The 19,586-nt window shown below is 45.1% G+C and overlaps 1 protein-coding gene across 3 annotated transcripts in view; it reads left to right on the top strand.

The window, feature by feature from the left end:
- SEC16B (SEC16 homolog B, endoplasmic reticulum export factor) overlaps positions 1-19,586 on the top strand; it is a 325,648-nt gene that overhangs the window by 271,726 nt on the left and 34,336 nt on the right. For all 3 annotated transcript variants that reach the window (XM_085601607.1, XM_085601609.1, XM_085601608.1), the window contains exon 22: positions 13,506-13,634. In XM_085601607.1, coding sequence (XP_085457733.1) covers positions 13,506-13,634 — 129 coding nt within the window. The remainder of the gene's footprint in view (positions 1-13,505; positions 13,635-19,586) is intronic.

The raw sequence follows: 19,586 nt of genomic DNA, 5'->3' as shown, positions 1-19,586 counted from the left end.
TTTTCCACAAAGGTATTTGGGTCTAATTTGGACCAATCAGGCACAATCATTGTCCCCATATGTTGTGGGTTGTAAAGATACCCAGGGTTTGTGAATTACCCTGAAAGGAACCGAGAAAATAGGCAAAATATAGGAAAGCTTTGTTGTGTGAAAAATGGAAGAAAAAAAAGTGCTGTGCAAAAAATTTATATTTTTCCCCAAAAAATTGCATGAACAAAGGGTTTGCTGTGCCGAGACCACACCGATCAGTGCTCAAGGTTAAAGTTATACCCCGCCCCAATGTATGGTGAAAGCAGTTGGAGCCTAATGGCGCTGACTGCTTTCCCTTTTGTCAGTGTGCCATTAGCATGCTGTGCAGGATCCGAGGGAAGAAGCTCTTCTTTTTCAGATTATTTTTTTTAAAGAAAATCTTTCTGGTGGTTGCATCAGAATGCTTGTTTTGTCAAAGCAGTGGACGAATCGTTCACGTCCACTAAACTACAAAGGTGATGCGGAGGACATGAATGGGAGCGTTCAATGCATGAAAGAGTGAACCCTCACAATATAGTTCCATGTCCTGCAGGAAACCCTCAGCCAATTCTTGCTTTTTGAGCAAGATCTTTTTGCATGGTGGGATTTTTGAGCTCATAGAAAAAATGTTAAAAGAAAAACTACAGTCCCTACAATGCAACATTTTGTGGGCTGAACAGAGAACCTTAAGGATTGGATCACATGTTGGTGAGTCATGTGGCAGCTCGTTCCTGTTTCTTGCGGTGAACTGCACCCTCAGGGCAGCAGTGGGTGTGGCGGACACTGGAATGTCAAAGGGCCCGATTCACAGAATTAACTTAAGACAAAAGCCTAAACTTACTCCTTTTGGTATTCACAGAATGCACTTACTACTTTTGGTATTCACAGAATGCCCTTACTACTTTTGGTATTCACAGAATGGATTTACGACTACTAACTTTACGTCCGCAATTGGGCCGGAGATTCCGGCCCAGAGGCGGAGATTCCAGCCCGGAGGTGGGGCTTCCGGCCCGGAGGTGGGACTTCCGGCCCGAAGGTGGGGATTCCGGCCCGGTGGTGGGGATTCCGGCCGGTGGTGGCGATTTAGCCATGGCCAAAATCTCCACCTCCGGGCCGGAATCCCCACCTCCGGGCCGGAAGTCCCACCTCCGGGCCGGAATCTCCGCCTCTGGGCCGGAATCTCCGGCCCAAGTGCAGACGTAAAGTTAGTAGTCGTAAATCAATTCTGTGAATACCAAAAGTAGTAAGTGTATTCTGTGACTACCAAAAGTAGTAAGTTTGGAATTTTGTCTTAAATTAGTTCTGTGAATCGGGCCCAAAATGACTAACTTCAGTCCTAGAATATTTGGGGGAAAGAGCAACTTTCAGGGCAAAAACTTGTGCACTCGTGTGCAAAGCAATACAGAATTTAGTTTGTGATATTCAATCTCATTTTCTTCAAGCAATGAAGATCCAAACAGTCCAATAAGGGAGATGGTGAAGATTACTATTTTAGGTGCATGTCTGGCAGACATTAACGCTGCTTCATAACCAAGGAGCATGCTGAAAAATATTTGTTGCTCAGAGCAATTATAGTCTAAACTAAATTTGTACACTTGAACATAACTAAGCTTGCAACCCCCACCCCCTCCTGCGATTAGACTGTAGTACCTGCAGCATAATGTGCCTGAAGTGACGCCAAGAAATAAGCAAAAAACAATGTTCTGGTGCTTATCTTGCCAACCTCACCCTCATCACACAGTCTGGCGCTTCTCATGAGGCATTTGCAACCCTTTATTAAATACACAGCTCTGATTACATGCAACACATGCAGGCCACCAGTGCAACACCATTTTTCACTATTTCTTCTTGTATAACTGTACAAGACGGCTTACTGCTTCATATTTTGATGGGTGTTGATTTATTATACTTTGCATTGTTTGACAATAAAAGTTCATTCCTGCAAAAACACATACATATTCAAATTACAGAGATGGGCTTTCAGTCAGCCCTCTTTATCCATTGGCCTGTCTCAGTATCATTCACATTTTGCTCCCGCCCACAACAGGATGCTGCATGGGTAGTGGGTCAATCCACTTCATCCATTGACTGTAGACAGTGTAAATGTTGGCCTTTTTCCTGTGCACGGTGTGCACATCTGTTACAAAGTAGTTCCTTTAGTACCAGGGGCTGGTGGGTCAATGTTTCCTTTTTATTCTACAAAAATATAAATATATTTTATTAAATTTTTCCTCTTTTGGGAGGGCCTAGCAGGAAGCAGCAATACAGTCACTGATACAGGGCCCTTGCTGCCACTTGCAGTTCACTGCTTCCCATGTGGCCATTGCAAACAGCGCCGATCTTTAAATAACACCATTACAAGATGGCTGCCCATGTATGCGCATACATGGCCAGCTATCTTTGGATTTTGTTATACTTTATTAAAAACCATTCCAAGATGACTTTCCTGCATGGACATAAACATTCTTCATTGTCACTTAAAACTACCATTTTTTTCTCCAGTGTTTGTTAAGGCTTATGTCACCTCACATCCCCCTCTCAGGGAATACGATTATGCCATTCCAACTAAACCTGGTGCCATTATTCATTTTGAAAGTATTTATTCCTTAAAGGAGAAGGAGGCACTTGCAGCAAAATAAAGAAAATGCAATGATTGTATCATCTTCAACAGCCACGACTCCTGGATTCAGATTGAATGGCTGTGGTCTGTATGGATCATAAGACGGTTTCAACAAATTTTGAGTGGCCTTCACATGTATACAAAGTGTACTTGTTTCCGCAAACTTTTATTATCAATTTATTTATAATTTAACGAGATAACTCGTGTTTTGAAACAAGAAAATATGATCAAGGGATTTTTTTCTGGGATGAATAACCTGAGAGGACTTTTAAGACACTTAAGATGATATTTACTTTTGCACGAGTCTTATGCCATCCTGACACTTGTAAGAGGTTCATTGTGGAAACAGATGCGATTGAAAGAGTTGTTGGTATAGTTTGTTTTAAAAAGGGAAGACAAAGATGAATTGGAACATCTTGTCTTTTACTTATCCTGCTTTTTTGTCAGATTCTGAACTGAAATTTTCGAATATATGTCTTTACATTGCGGAGTTTACTCCGCAATGCAAACACTGCGCGGTCGTTACAAGTACCACGTTGTCACAACGCACTACCTTTACAACACAAGTGGTTACAATGACTTGCGCTAGATGGCATGCTGGACTTAGAAATAGTATGATTTACTATTCCAACTCCAGTGTGTGCAACACTAGGGAAAGTGTTGGCATAGTAAATCATACTATTCCTTATCCTAGAGCGCCATCTAGCGCAAGTTGTTGTAAGGACTTGCGTTGTAAAGGTAGTGCGTTGTGACAACGCGGTCGTTGTAACGACTGCGTTGTGATTGCATCGCGGAGTAAAATCCGCGATGTAAACGTTGTTTCCCGAAATTTTCTGTTTCAGAAGCAGACCGTTTAGCAATGAAGATGGTCTGGGCTAAATGGAGACATCTTTTGATAGGCTCTTGAGAGCCATTTTAAATGCTCATTGGAACTTAAAGTGCATGCGGAAACTTCAGCGCAAGAATAGTTGACCAGTTAGATTGGGTATTTTTTTGCCCAGTACTATTTTGCAATCATTGACATTCTTGGCTCCAATGCTTTTTCTTTTTTCTGAGATTTCACCAAATATGAGCAGTCTGTAGTTCCTTCTCTTTGAGTGGCTGGAATTGTTCAGTTATTTTAGTTTGAACTAAAGTGACTCAAAACAGATGGATCTGAAGGAATTAGAAGACCTCAAGACTCCTTTAGTATGATTAAATAAGTTGTACTTCAGTTATCAAGCCATTTTGGTGCTGATGAAAGAATTACAAGTGAATGTAATGACTACGGGTCATGATTCTGCAATTTTTAATCATAGAGGAGTTAAAACCTTCTTGGATTTAGTAATACAATCTGTTTCGTGGCCACATTTTCATTCTCATGTCCAAGAATATATTCTTGCTTCTCCTATTTGTGTCCAACATAAGTCATTACGTTCTACATGTTTTGGATATTTACAATCTCTACCTGTGGCTCCTAAGCCTCCGCTGATGGTCTCTAAAGACATAATAGTAAATCTTTTATCTTCTGAATAATGAGCAGCAGTGGCTTCTGTGAATTCCTCTTAAAAGATTGCTATCTTTTCTCCTTTGACCACATAACCCACAACAAAGGAAATGGCTCAGTTTTTCACCTATATTTTCCTATTCATAGGCTGCCTCATGCCATTATGTTTGATAGAGGTATTCAATATCTTTCTCATTTTTGTAAAGCTTTATGTTATACTTTCAGAATTGAAGAATCTTTTTCTTCTGTTATGTTCCTTAGTCACATAACAGCGCATGCCAAAGTTTGGAACAGTTTCTTTGATGTACTGTAGTGCAAGTCAACAAATTTGGGTCTCCTACTTAGTCACTGTGGAATTTTCATACAATAATGTAATTCATAGTGCTACGAAGGTTTCACTCTTTTATTTATGCAAGGTTTTCAAACAAAAAATGTTCTTCTCTTCAGATTTACCTTTCATTCAAGCAGCTACTGATTGAGTTTCAATTACAGAAACTGAGACAACTTATTTCTGAAAGCTTATGCTGTTTAGAGATCATGATAAAGGAACCTGCTAATATGTCAAAATGAAATTCCTTTCTTTTTGTTCCGGGAGATAAGGTTTGGCTGTCTTCTCGCTTTCTTCCAGTTCATACATTGGCAGTCAGATTTCGACCATGATTCTTTGATCAATTCATCAACTTAATCCTGTGGCCTTCCAGTTGAAATAGCCTCACACGTGAAATATTAATTCTGTTTAATTCATCTCCGTTGTAGCCATGTGTACTTGATCCTTATCTTTGGCTTCCAAATAAACATAAGCAACCATGGAATAAAGACAACCAGAATATGAATCTCCAGAAGTTTACAACTCTTGGATTTTATGGTCCGTCTTCAGTGCTTCATCCACTGGAAAGGCGGTCCATCTATTGAGAGATCCTGATGCTTCTTCTGTTCATCTTCCCCTACTGATCTGCCATTTCTTCCAAGCACATCCTAATAAGCCTGAGGCTTACGGAAGACTGTGGTCAGAGAAAGGCTGTGTGCGCACTGTGCACTGAGACAGCATGTTGTTGAATGCTGTACCCAGTGCATAGCTGGGTGTCCTCGTAGCCTGTGCCATGTTGATGAGTCTATTATTGCAGTCACCTGTCAAGTTGACGATATTTGTTGGCAGAGACAGTGGTGAAGCTGCGGAATCGAGCATCAGGTAAAGGATGTCAAACTTAGTCCCCTTCTTCACTTTTTATCCAATGCCATGATTCTGAGGGAAGAGGCGTGGTTCATCAATTACATAGTCAACTTGCTTTTTGCAGGTGGATTCCATTTTGTGCCTGTACCTTCTCTCTTTATGATGCACCAGGAGAGTCTACTACTGGAACATATACATCTATCTTCAATCAAGATATTGAATTTCCTAGGAGTTTTTTCAATCAAGTGTTTTTCCCCCACTTAATGGGACCCTCTTATTGAGACATCTGACACCCTTCACTTGTGTTATGCTGCGCAGCGTGACACAGTGGCTACTGGTATGTGTCATTCCTTGGGCAATCAAGAAGGAAACTGAACAGACCACAACCACATACAGTACTCCACCATTGTAAAAAGAATTTCAGGTGGATTCAAGGACCAAATGTTTATCTTTGGATCAGCAGATGAAGTATTTAGTCCCGATATCCATGCGTTGTTTAGGTTCTCATATGCACTGTTTGTGCTCTGGGTTTCAGTTCCACAAAGGGGGAGGAGCTAAGTACTTCATAGGAGTTCAATACGTGTTGTTCCCCTGGTAGACAGCTTGTACATTGAGCAAAGCATGTGGTCAAGCATCAGTCAGTGGCTTCTCAGAGTTATAAATGAAATATATTTTTATTAGGTTTTCATAAACAACAAAATAATAAGACATCATAGAGCATCCAAAGCGGTGTTTCCAAAAGGATACATAGTTCTGAAGTAGCAAGCATGCACTGTCCGTATCATCAAAACACAATGAAACATTAGAAGAAGGAAGGGGCGTTTCCTGAAGCAGCCATCCCATCAGTGACAATGACTCACAGTGTCCAGCAACAAGCAAATAAAGCACCATAGGGCATTCAACCCGAGCTGTATCACTAACCAGACACCCCGGACACAGCATCCGTCCCTCTCAAACGCAAATTATCACTCACGTCCACCTCAGATCTGAACTCGTAGGAGCGTAACCAGGGACCCCATAATTTTGCAAAATTTTCTGGGACATCCCCAGCTCTTATATGTGACTCGCTCAATGGCCATGTACATATCCATGTCTGCCTTCTATTTACACAGTGAGGTAACCTCCCGTATCCCAGTATTTGACTACATCTCTTTTTGCTACTATCAACCCAAATTACGGAACAGGAGTTGAGCCCTCAGGACATCAATCTCTGTTCCCAGAAAGACATATTTAGGGTCAAGTGGGATATCTACTTCCAAGATAGCCTGGAGTTGTTGGACCATCTCAGTCCAATAAATCTAGATGATGGGACAACCCCAGTGTGTGTGTTTAAAAAGTCACCTCTGGCCCCGTACATATCAAACACACCGGGGAGGCAAAACTCTCCATCCTATGTAGCCCGGCTTGGTCATAATAAAACCAATGTAGCACCTTAAACTCTATTAGTTGGAGCCTTGACTTTATTGCAATCTACCTGGGGTGCATCAAAGCCGCCACTCACTCGGTGTCATCAATCGTCCCAACGTCAGTCGCCCATCTCTCTTGCAGTGCACCAAGTGTGTCAGAAATATTGTTGTTGATTGTTTTGCAAGTATGGGAGATGGCCTTGCTCCCAAGCTCCTCCATTAACAGCCTTCCATCAAGTGGGGCACACTCGGGTATGCTCATCACATCTAACCCCTCAGCCATCCAGGCATGGCGGAGTTGCGCACATTTTAAATACTGATTTTGGTGTAAGTGGCATTCCCGCCTCAAAAAAGGGAAGGGAATGAGGGCCCAATTTTGCGTCGTCATCACCTGTTTTGGAGATGCTGATCAAATCCCAAGGCTCAAACTCTCACTATTTCCTCATTGTGCCCACTTCCCGCATTAGTGTTTCTCTGGTAACCTTAGACCCCCAGTCCATAGTCTTGGAGGCTCTGCACCATACTCCCAATGTAACCTGCATCCTTCATAGATATAGTGTAGATGGGAAGGTAGCAGTAGCCCTGCCCTCTTCAACATATAGGATGGGTGATCCCATGGCAGAAGCAGCCAGTCGTTGATGGGTATCAGGTGTGCAGCCAATAGTAGACCCAGACATCCAGAAGCGATAGCCCCCCATTATAGATGTTCCGTTGTAGCTTCCTCAGCACCACCCTGGGGTGTCTACAACTCCACAATAACATCCTCACCTCTGTCTATTTTGTTGAACATCTCCTCTGGGACAGCATAGTACGTATTTGGAGGCTATACAGTAGTTTGGGGAGGGTAATCATCTTGAAGATCGTGACCCTCGTCAGAATAGTATGGGGCAGCCCACACCAGCTCTCTGCATCTCCCGAAAGGTATACACCTTCTGAAGATTTGCAGCCAGACATAGATCTCTATCAGGCATGACCTGAATGCCTAAATATTTAAAACTCACCGTTTCAACACATAGTCTACCCAGCAAGTCAACAGTGTCAGAGACGGCATAAGGTTTGAATAGCACAGACTTCCCCCAATTTATTTTGTAGCCCGAGTAGCTACCTAATGACTTCATGGTCTGAAAGACTACCGGGTACGTGGCATGGGGTTCCGTGATATAGGGGAGGATATCATCCACGTATAGTGAGGTTTTCTCTTCCAGTGGGCTGGATTCCGAGACCCACAATCTGTGAATATCCGGGTGTGTGGATCATGCGTGCAAGAGTTTCCAGCATCAGAGCAAAAAGGAGAGGGGACAAGGGGCACCCCTGCCTTATTCCTTGCTCAATTGGGAATGTATTCAAGAGGACCCTATTACCTCTCACCGTGGCCATCAGGGCTTGATATAGTAGTCCCATCCACTGCCTATTTCTAGGACTAAAACCAAATTTCACCAACATTTGGTGCAAATAAGGCCAGTGAATAGCATCAAATGCTTTTTCTGCATCCAGCGAAAGAAAGACATGGGGCACCGTCCTACCTTGAATCTTCACCAGCCAGTTAGGTGGTCGGCACAAGTTAAGGCTGGTGGATCTGCCCGTCATGAAGCCAGATTGGTCTCCATCTATCAGTGGGGCTATAACTTTTGCTGAGCCACGCCAGCAGTTTGCCTGTCAGTATCATACAAACAGTAATGGGTGGCCAGTTGAGTCTGCCAAGCCCCTCCCTGGGCTAATTCCTGGTATGGTATTCTGTTTGCAGCACCTCAAGTTGTTGGAGAATCGGCGAAGTAGGATGAACACCGGTGTATGGCTTCTAGAGTTTGCAACTGGTGTTCAAGCTCCTCAGTCTGTTCCACATCACGCCTCTCTTTACGTGTGAGTTTATTCTATGCTCGGTCCCAAAACACTGCTTTATATACCTCCCAGAGTTTTAGGGTGGACTCCGCCGAGTCCACATTTTTATAAGAGTACAGTTTCATGTCAATTTGTATTTCTCATGCTATGTCAGCATCTCTCACGTCCCAGGCGTTCAAATTCCATCCCACGGACCCTACTCACCTCCTCTTCCCCATGGAGACTCAGAGTTGGGAATGGTCTGATAATCCCCGAGCGAAATATTGTGCCCTAGTTATCACCCCCACTTCGCCCGCCAGAGCAAAGACATAGTCAAGTCTCGAAAATAACCCATGCATCCCCGGGGTAACAACATCGCCAAAAGTCAGAAATCCCCAATGTAGCTGCAAAGTGAGCAAGGGTGTTTCGTGGGCTACCTGCCTAGAATGATCCAGGTTGCGGGCCATGACGTCATTGAAGTTCCCCTCTACAATATGCACGGATGAGGATGCCTCCATAAGTATTGTGGCCACCTTATCCAGGGTAGGATCTTGCAAAGACTGGGGCACATAAACTTGAACTAGGGTGATATCCGTTCTTCCCACATCCCTTAACCCGACATGTGTGCCATTGGGATCAATCCATGTCCGGGTAACCTCAAACAGAGTGGTCTTCCTTATCAATACAGCCACCCCGCTGGATCCAGAAGTGAATCTCTCATTCACCAAAGTGGTGTATGCACCTCTACTAAGAAATTAGCCGTGAGTCCCTCTCAAATGCGTTCATTGTAGTAAGACCACATCAGGGTTAAGTCTACATATGTATTGTGTCACTAATCGCCGCTAGTGGCTTCTCAGTCTTGCTCACAACTCTAGCCTCTCTTGGCACTGACCTTATACAGTTTTCTCTCTTAAGCTCTTTTCTGTAAAAAAGAAAATTGTATAAATGCTTCTTCTGATAAAGAATATCAGAATGTCTTCCCTTTAAAGGAGAGGCCTGTGCCACCTTTGGACTTGAATTTTACTCAGTGGCAGCAAGGGATTCTTTTGTCTTCAATATGAAGCATTCTCCAAGGATCACAGAACAAGATGCGGCAGAGAGAAATAGAGGCACTAGGTTGTTCTCAGATATTGGTACATCAAGTAGTCCAATTTAAAGCGATACTGGGAGCCAGTGAAATGATCTTACCTGCAGCTTGTACTTCCCTCGCCAATACCAGAAATAAGACAACAGCTTTGTATACTCTCTGTAAGTGGTTGATGGAGTTCAGCCCACTCTAACATTTATCTCCAGATTGATGAATCCCTATAGATGCATGAGAGGTAAAGGGAGAAAACTATCACTTGTTAACATCTCAATACAGTGTAACCAATGTGGTCACACAATAACCCACTTGACAACTTAATCTGAGTTTAGTTGAGTTTAATTATAAATTTAGCAACAAATCAATATAGACCAATCTCAACATGATCATATGGAAATACAGAAAGAGTAAAATAAATCCAATTCTCCTGAAGAGATTTACCCTATATAATACAAAGCAGACGACTAACTCTATGACGACAAAACAGATGATCAGGAAAAAGAATTGCGCATTAAATTGCATCAGATGATTTTCCAAAGTAATCATGAGCAAGCTCTCTTTCCCTACACTACCTTAAAAGGGCAACCCTAAACTAAGAAGCATTTGGTAAAGGTGAAATCAGAAAGGTGTCAGCTGTCGGAGTCTTCAGTAGAAGCACTCCAACCATGGGTCAGATAGCATAAAGCTACACAAGCAGAAGCATAGATCTGCTCTCAGTGACATCCCTAAGATGACTCCCCTTGTCCCTCACTACGTTTCAGCATTAAATATCAATTGCATTCAGGGTGGATAGTCCTAGTGGTACCTTGCTACCTAATAAAAACAAAACCCTTCTATGCTAACTAATGAAGGCTTGTCTATACCTGCAGTGGAAACAAAAAACAAGCAAAGACATTCTGCATTGAGGGTAAATACAAATTACATGTTATATTTTAAATGTGAGCATGAACTGAACTGGTTTTTCGAGACTCACTCTAGTCAACTTTAACAGTGCACAGGGTTACAGAATATGTGCACATTTTTAAGTGCACAATCAATGCAGCTTCTTAAGATATGCATAAATTGCAAAAGATTACAAAGATGTCATTCTAAATGCACCTGCATAGGAATAATTCTGGTTACACGTATAAATGTTTAAACGTCGTTTACAAATACACATTCTGATAAATTAAACTCACAATGGGACACATTTCGTTAACGTCTCCTGTCACATTAATATATAAATGTTACACACACCTTTATTAATCACAGTCTATACACAAATTCTTCAAGTGAAGTACTTTAAATATGCGACACTGAAGGAGAATCTTATGTTCACCTGAGTATTATCTGCTTGTGAGTATTATTAATAATACTCATGCGAGTATCATTAAAAATGTGAGCTAAAGGATCTAGATACATATTAAGTAGTGCAGGTGACAGCAGACAACCTTGAGGTACATCAACGGATGGAGAGGTTTCCTGAGAGCTGGATGGCACATTTCACCCTGCTCTACAGTCAGTCCACTGTAGCAGATGATGACTCTAATGCCATCAGATGGTTCAGGTTCTTCCTCTCCCAGCGTACCTGAAAGAGGCTCTGTGGGCCATCGCTTATTGTCTGGCAGGTAGTAGGCCACACCTCCCAAGAAGGTAGTAGATCAGGATGGGTTTGAACGAGGCTTATCTTAGGCAGCTCCACAGAATAGATGCCACCATTTATTCCAGTACTGGTGCACTGAGTTAGGGTCGGGACAATCAGAGGCAATTTCAGTCATTGGGAAAGTGAGGTAACAGAGAACTGATAAAACATCTTTGTAGGTTTCTTAGCTTTTTTTGTTTTTTGTTATTGTGATTTCTTAAGGAGTCTATGTTGCACCTGTGTGGGCTACAAACAGCCTATGTGTGGCATTCGTGGGCGTCAATACCTCTGTGACCAATTGCGTTCATGGCAGTTAGTATCTCTGTAACCAGTTGCAATGAAGAATTCGGAGGAGAATGGCAGGACCGTAACCTATCCACCAGTTAATTCCTCAGGAAAGAAGGGAACTGGTAGGGGTCTCCCCACAGGGAGAAAAGTAAAGGCTAAGGCTGCAGGCAGTTAATGGGTAGCGTAACCTGTAATGCTGACACTCCTCATACTCCATACTAGAATGGAATTATTAGCTAGACTTAACAACATGTGAAGACTCTAAACCTGGTGTGTTACTATTGATATCGCAGGTAGCGAATAAAGGCGCAGATCAAACGCAGCCAATCTCCTAATTTTTTGCTCGAGCACCAGTGTACACCAAGCTCTTTGATTCATCCAGAAATTTGTGCAATTAAATATTGGAAAAAAAAGATTTCAAACAATTGCTCTTGTACACTGACTTCTTACTTGGCAGATATTCTGTTTAAACTATATTTTTTGATGTATGGAAGGATTTTGCTCATTCTGTGTCTATGGGAAAATGTTTTCGTACATAAGGCCCTAGTAACTACAAAAATGTCGATTTTTAGAACTCAATTGCAAATTATTTGACATGTCAAAGAACTATGCTCAGCCACCATGTTGAATTTCTCTCCCTTAGTTTCATTTTGCCATTTTCTAGCCGTTCGTGTGCTGATCGATGGTGCATACTATAGTTCATAATAGGGGCAGTGTGGTTCCAACATTGTTGTTCTTGAGATGCTAATTGGAAATGGCGACACGTCAATAAATATTTTGAGAACCTCCTCTCTATGGGCCATATGTAGGAAGCCTAATACCGGTCGGTAACGGCCGATTTTCGGTAAATATCCCGTTACCGACCGGTATTTAGGGTTTTGCTATGTAGGGGACACATTTCAGGATTCGGTAATTTACCGAATCGGTAAAATTACCGAATCGGTAATTTTACCGATTCGGTAAATACCGAATCCTGAAATGATATGTAGGTGACACTCAAATGAGTGATGTGTAGGGAAAATAATTCGGTATTTAGCACCAAATATATGTTGGTGCTAAATACCGAATACATTGCAAAAAGCAATATTTTGCTGGACTAACAGTGCCATGTGGCAGACATACATGCCCTTAGGGCATGTATGTGCGCCACATGTGCACACATGCAGGAATCAGGGGTGCAACAGGGTGTCACTGTGACACCCTGCCACCCTTGATTGTGCTCCCCCCATTACCGATTCGGTATTTACCGATTCGGTAATGGTAACTGGCTTCCCATTGATTTCTATGGGCCTCCTGGCCCATGGGAATCAATGGGAAGGTATCCATCATTACCGAATCGGTAAATACCGATTCTAAATTACCGACCCATTCCGAATCTGTAAATATTACCGATAGATTACCTACATATCATTTACCGATTCATAAATACCGAATCGGTAAAATTCGGTATTTATGAATCGGTAAATGTTAGGCTACCTACATATGGCCCTATATGCCCTAAGATTTTGTTCCAGTGCAGTCTGTAGTACAGCAGTCTCCCATATATGCCCACAAAGGGTGGCTTCATGATATTGTTTCAGGATATCCACATTTTATAAATGTACATGTACTCAATTTATAAGGAACACGTTTAGATAGATAGGGGTAATCTTGAACATCTAGCTCAGATCTGGCCATCCTGGACATATGTGAAAACAGTGGGGTTTGAGAGTGAAAGGAAGACCAAGTCGGCTGGGAGAGTTCTGTAATGACGAGAGGATTCATTTTGATGACCGTGTCAATCACAGAAATGTAACAAAATTCTGGGGAAAGCAGAGTTTCCTGTGGCCTCATTAGTACCTGTGTTTTTGGTGGTCCTTGTTGCCTCACTGGCTTTATATTCTTCTCTTTGAATTGTGAAGGTTGTGTGCATTGATGCTTGATATCAGTTTTCAGTTACTGGATATTTGATTGGATGTGGTGTGATTTCTTCCCATGCAATCTCTGATCTTGTTTTACTTAGGCCTCAGGATCTGGTTGGTTCAGTTGGTTTCGCTCAAAATCTACAAAGGAAGAAGCAGTGCCTTTGCCGAAAGCAATGCCCACTGGCGATTCTACCCCAGTATTAGACGCCAACCCGACAGCAGCGCAGGTAATAAGTTTACTAGAAAACAGATGATGACCATTTCTGTCATTTGGTTCATGATTTAGAAAATTTGCTAATTCCTATTCCTAATGGTTGAAGGATTAGATCAGGTGACTTTATCTGCTAATATCAATTGTTTATATAAGTGAATACATTCTATCAGTGTGCAGAAGCTGCAGAATGAGGAAGCTTCATTGGGACATGTTGCTCCCTTCCCCAGAAGCAGGGAGAGCCCAAGTAATTCCTTTTTTATATACCTTATGTTGAAGGTTATGTCACACACACATAGACCAGCCTATTTATTATGTAGTTGTATTATTCATCTCCTCAGATGTCCCTCTGTCTTAATGACCATAAACACATATGCACTGAACACAAGAGTAGCCTCTGGTTCACCAAAGAAACACTGATAACAAACTGTTCTTTTTAACAGATCAACTGGTTCAGTTTGGATTCCCCTAGGGATCTGCTTTCTCACCCTGTTGTTTAATATCTACATGATCGCGCTTGCCTGAAAAATTGTTGCCTATGGTCTGCATTTTCAAATGTGTTCAAACGATGCATATCTGCTAAAAGGATCAGAAGATACTGATTAAGTTAAATTCTTTCTCTGGGAGGCAAAACCCTTGATATCCCAGAATTCTATATGTCTGAATACCTGAAAAACAGCGATCTTATTAATCAGAACGGATTAGCTCTGTTCATCAAGGTGTACATGGCCTACGTATGTACACAAATCTGTGATATATATGGGTGTCTTTTTCACCTGTTTACATATCTAAAATAAGGTATTTTCTTAATATCACCAGCCATCTGCGAATGGTGCAAGCTGTTGTAGTTTGAACCTTTGTAACTGTTCGGGAGTTTGCTACAGTTTGTCTCATTATTACTGAGAGATGGTCCAGGCTGCTCAGAAAAGCTCTGTTTGGGATATTTTTAGTCTAAACAAATGTGACCATGTATATGAAATTTGCAACACCCTGGGATGTTTGCAATTGACCAAGGCTTTTGCTTGTTTAGAAATCTATTCAAGGCTACGCTCCAAACTATTTGAGCACACATTTTGTCCTGAGAACCACACGTTGTTGGAGGTCTTATCTGGTAGATATCCCCTAAAAGCGATTGCTGCCTTTGTGGGGAAAAAAAAAGAGGGACAGGTATTCCTACCCCCTTCTCTAAGTTGTACCTATAGAAGTGCAGGAGTGCTGGGAATCCAACAGACTGTTAGTTAATCTTTTTCTGTTACAGGGAAAAAGATAGTGGGCCCCTGCGAATCTTTGCACATAAATCTTGGTATTGTATAGTAATTAGTATGCATTATGTGCTAATTTTATGCGAATTAGGTAATAATCAACTCCTCTTTGGCAACACATATTAAAGGTTGTATAAAACAAAGATCGAAACATTGTTCATCACACATCCCTAGCTATTAAGTCTAAAACACTCTAAAGGCCTTGTGACATCATCTTGTTATTATTGTTAATGTCCAAATTTAGAATTTAGTAGAGGTGGAGATATCTACCAAAAAGTGGTGGCTGGCATATACATTGATTTCTATCCACTCTAAATAGTGTGGATGTAACAAATGTCCTGGGGGGGGGGTGGCTACACCACATTCACAAAATGCCAAGCCAGGTCCTACATTTGTTGACGAGCCATATAATACCTCCCAGGGCCGGACTGGCCAGAGCGGGCACCTGTGCGCTTCCCCGGTAGGCCGCTAGGGTGGGGGCCGATTATAGGCCCCTGGGGCCGTTTTTGTTACCGGGGGTCGTCAGTATCGGCCTTCTGTAACACAATCGGCCGAAACCGTCCGTAGCAAACTGCTCGGCTGCACTCCCCCTCACCCCAGGGGGGCCAGCTGAGCAGTTTGCCAGGGCCAGTTTCTGTTCCCAGTCCGGCCCTGATACCTACCCATAGCTGGAGAGCTGAAGCACTTCAGCTGATAGTCCAAACAGGCACTTTGCCTCCTCCAGTAATTGTTTTCTCTTTCTCTCCATCCTTTATTAAGAGCAATCTATATATCTTTTCTCCCTTAGTAGTTCTATAAAGCAGGTGGTGGCTTACCTGCGTGGACCCCCATGTCTAGCACACCAAGCTAAAACAATATTTTTATTTCAAAGTTTTTTGGAAGCATGTCAGTGGCGGTTGCCACAAAACTCCAATGGGGGGAGAAGGGTGCGGAAGGGGTAAGGAAGATTATCATTTTTAAAAAACTTGCCAGTCCTGTCTCCAATGCGCCAGTGCTCCTCTTCACTCCTGATGGTGTCTCAGCAGTCCCAGGAACACCAGCACAACCCCCCACCCTATCCAGACCCTGATCTCATAGCATGAGGGCAGCACCAGGATTGGTTTGAGCAGCCTCGTTTGCCGCTCTGACAGTGTCTTAGTGCCTGTGGCGTTTCTCCAACCCGGCTGTGCAACACAGCGGGGTTGGAGAAACCTAAGTGTGCATGTCTGTTTGGCAAACCGACATGCACACTTTACAGTGCACACTACCCCTCCTCCCTGCCATGCCTCACCCCATCCCGCCCAAGGCTCCCTGGCTCAGTCAGTTAGCGGGGAAAGAAATTATAATATTGTTATATTATCATTTTATTTTCCGCTGACTGAGTCAGTGAGGAGATGCCCCTGCGTGATGTAAATATTAGTTATTGTGCAGAGGCCGCCCCCGAAGTGGGCCTCGAGGGCTGGCGCCATAACCCGTGCCGAGATCCAGACAAAACCGGTTCACGGCACCTAGCCAAGCCCCCAAAGCGGGAAAAACTCCCGCACCCCCCGCGGCGACCGCCACAGAGGCGCCGGCCCCCCCGGCCAATGGGGGCCCGAGCGCCACACAAACCCCCCAATAGGGCAAGGCTGGGTACGAGTCGGGAAAGCGCTGGGGGGGATATAAGCGCTGCTCCCCCAACTAGGCTCCTATCTGTCGGAGCGGGGGGAGCAGCAGCGACGAGAATTTTTGTCGGAGAATTTTGCTGCGGAGAAAGGAACATCGCCGTGCCGCATCGGGAAGAGGAGAAGTCCTGCCTGGAGGAATCGGCCCATCAGCAAAAAAGGCTCCTCTAGCCCCCGCCGCCTCCAGGACAGCAAGGGAAGCGTCCGGTTTTTGCAGCGGGGATCGCCGCCTTGGGATCCGGCATCCGAGGCAGAAGCGGAGACTGCAGGGCTAAACGGATACCCGGACTGCTACCCCCCCCCCCCCTCCCCCCCGAGTGAGCGGCGACGCCAGGGAACGGGCGTGAGGTACCCGGGCACAGCCTTCGGCGAGGGCGACCAGCTGGGCAACTCTTTCCCGGCCTCAGGAGACGACCGAAATGGGACAGCCCTGTGAAAATTAGGCGGGAGCGGTGCCCCGTCACCGTTGGCATCGGCTCCTGTCATATTGGCTCCATAAGCACCGCTGCATCAGCCCCAGGTGAAAGCTGTGCTGTAAGTAGGCCCTGGGCCGCAAAGGACGGACACAGCGCTCAGTCCGTGGGTCACCAGACCCTGCCCCACTACTTTACAGCTCGGGGACAGCATCCTCGCGGGAGGAGAGTGGTGTGAGTCCCAATGACACGAAAGGGAAGCGGCTGGCGCGGAGTCCAGGTGGCAACTGGTGTGACACGCCCGTGCCGGCGTAGACGGACTCGAAAAATTTAAAGGGGCTGCACTCACAAACAAAGCCTGCCACGAGGAGAAACACCGGTGAAAGGGGCAAGCCAGGCCCCCGGCAAACCCACCACGCCTCACCCCCCGACTAGTGTATAACGTTGGTGCAATTTTTAGGCGGCTGCACCCCGCCAGAAGATATTAAAAAAAACACAAAAAAAAACACTTGGCCTCATCAGAACCAGCCAAAGAAAAATGGGCACAGAAGTCTCTGTTGGTGCATAGCATGGCGGCAGCACTCCGCCTTGGGCCACTTGGGGGGTACCAGCGCCTGCAAGCCACCGGGCCAATGCGAGGGATGGCACAGAAAAGGGGCAAAAGACAACAGGAGGTGCTGGACGACCTTCTGCAGAGGATTCAGGCAGCTTCAGAAGTCCACGGGAGCGACTGGCTGCGACCCCACATGCTGGAGGACTCAGGGGAAGAGCCAAGCCACCAGCAGCAGGCAGTCTTCAACGGCCAAAAGACAGTGGAAGGTGCCAGCCAAGCTCGCAGAAGCAGCGGCTCCCAGGAAAACTCCCCAGAAGAAGGCCCAGCCACCTGTAGCTAGCACGGCGGCGGCGGGACCAGACGGGGGGACCACGGACCCAGCAGCAAGAGGTGAGCATATTAATGCGATTGTCCAAGAATGTCTCAAAGCAATGGCACCGCTGTTGTTGCAAGGTTTATACAGTCAAGCAGGGGCATCAGGATTGCAAACAAAGGGGAGACAGGGAGGTTCACAGGGAACATGGGGAGGGGGAGACCAAGCGGAGGAAGAGACCTCGGGGCTACCTTGGCACCTGATAGACCCATGCCTGGCGCGCCAGCGATGATTGGGAGAACAGGTACTGACGGGGGTTAGGGGTGGGATAGGATAACCCACAGCGGCATGGGGGAGCACGACCCCAGCAACCATCCCTCCCAACACGACAACGACACCTGAATTATACACACGGCCCTCACACGGCCCAGCTTCTCTAACCACTAGGGCCACAGGGCTAGCCAGCCTCATACCACTGGCGGTCAAGGAAATAATTTGGAGGAAGGAATTCATCGATATATTTTCCCTATTAGCGATACAGTTAGAGGGGCTTGACTTGACCACCTGTGATAAGAAGGATGAGGATACAAGGGGAAGGAGGAAAGAGCGTAAGAAAAGGAACTTTGACAACTGGCTAGACGCTTTCCGGTTAATGGCATGCTTAATAGTGGAGAAATTCCCGCGCAGCGCAGCTGACCTTTGGCTTTACGAAGCCACCATACATAACGTGCAGAGACAATTCCCTGGTGATGCTTGGTTGGAATATGATAAAGGGTTTAGGCTAAAGATGCAAACACACCCAGAAATGGAGTGGAACGAGGAAGATGTTTCAGGTTTTATTCACAACATAATGGTGGCTAGAGAGGCCAAGGTATGGGCGGGGAGAAGCGAGCAGTCCTTTCGGGGGTTCTTTCACAAGGGGAGGGGGGAGGCCTTTTCAGAAACCCAAACAGTTCGGCTCATGGAAGGCCCCCCACCTCATCGGGACACCGGCAATCTGCTGGAAATTAGAAACAAACGAATGTACCTACGGGGCGTCTTGCAAATTCCAGCATACCTGCTCATTTTGCGGGGGGGGGCGGCACCCAGCGGCGAGGTGCAAGCATAGAAAGGACCAAAAAGGATACAAGAAAGAGAATAGGAAAAAGCAGATACGGGTGGCGCAGGGGGGACACCAGGTTTCCAGAGTTACAGGCTAGCGCGGTCCCCCATCAACACGCTCCTGTTGCGCAAGCAAGCCAATAGCTACCACAACAAGTCGGACGCAGAAACTCTAGGTCACGGTTTTGAAGAAGGTTTCCCCATCCCGTTCACGGGCCCCCTCCCTCAGGGCAGCGCCAGAAACCTGAAATCGGCAATGCAGCACCCAGGGGTAGTGGCAGCAAAGATAGAGAAGGAGAGGACTTTGGGTAGAATAGAGGGCACCCTCCCCTCACAAATGAGCAAGGCTCTGGTGATCTCACCACTAGGGGTAGTCCCCAAGAACGAGCAAGGTCAATACCGACTAATCCACCACCTGTCATTCCCAGGAGGGACTCCGGTAAACGATGGGATCAGCGCAGAAGTATGCTCGGTAAATTACGCGACGTAGATGATGCCATCGACCTGGATAGGCCAACGGGCCGGGGGGCCCTTATGGCAAAGGCAGACATTGAGTCTGCCTTTCGCTTACTCCCAGTCCATCCCTCGAGCTTTCACCTGTTAGGTTTCCAATGGGAGGGTGACCACTACTTCGACAAGGCAAGGCCTATGGGGTGCTCGGTATCATGCGCATACTTTGAGTT

Source organism: Triturus cristatus, chromosome 4_2, assembly GCF_964204655.1.
Source record: "Triturus cristatus chromosome 4_2, aTriCri1.1, whole genome shotgun sequence".
In the NCBI taxonomy this organism is placed as follows: Eukaryota; Metazoa; Chordata; class Amphibia; order Caudata; family Salamandridae; genus Triturus; species Triturus cristatus.
The sequence above is the reverse complement of the archived record's forward strand: the minus strand, read 5'-3'. Positions and strand labels throughout refer to the sequence as shown.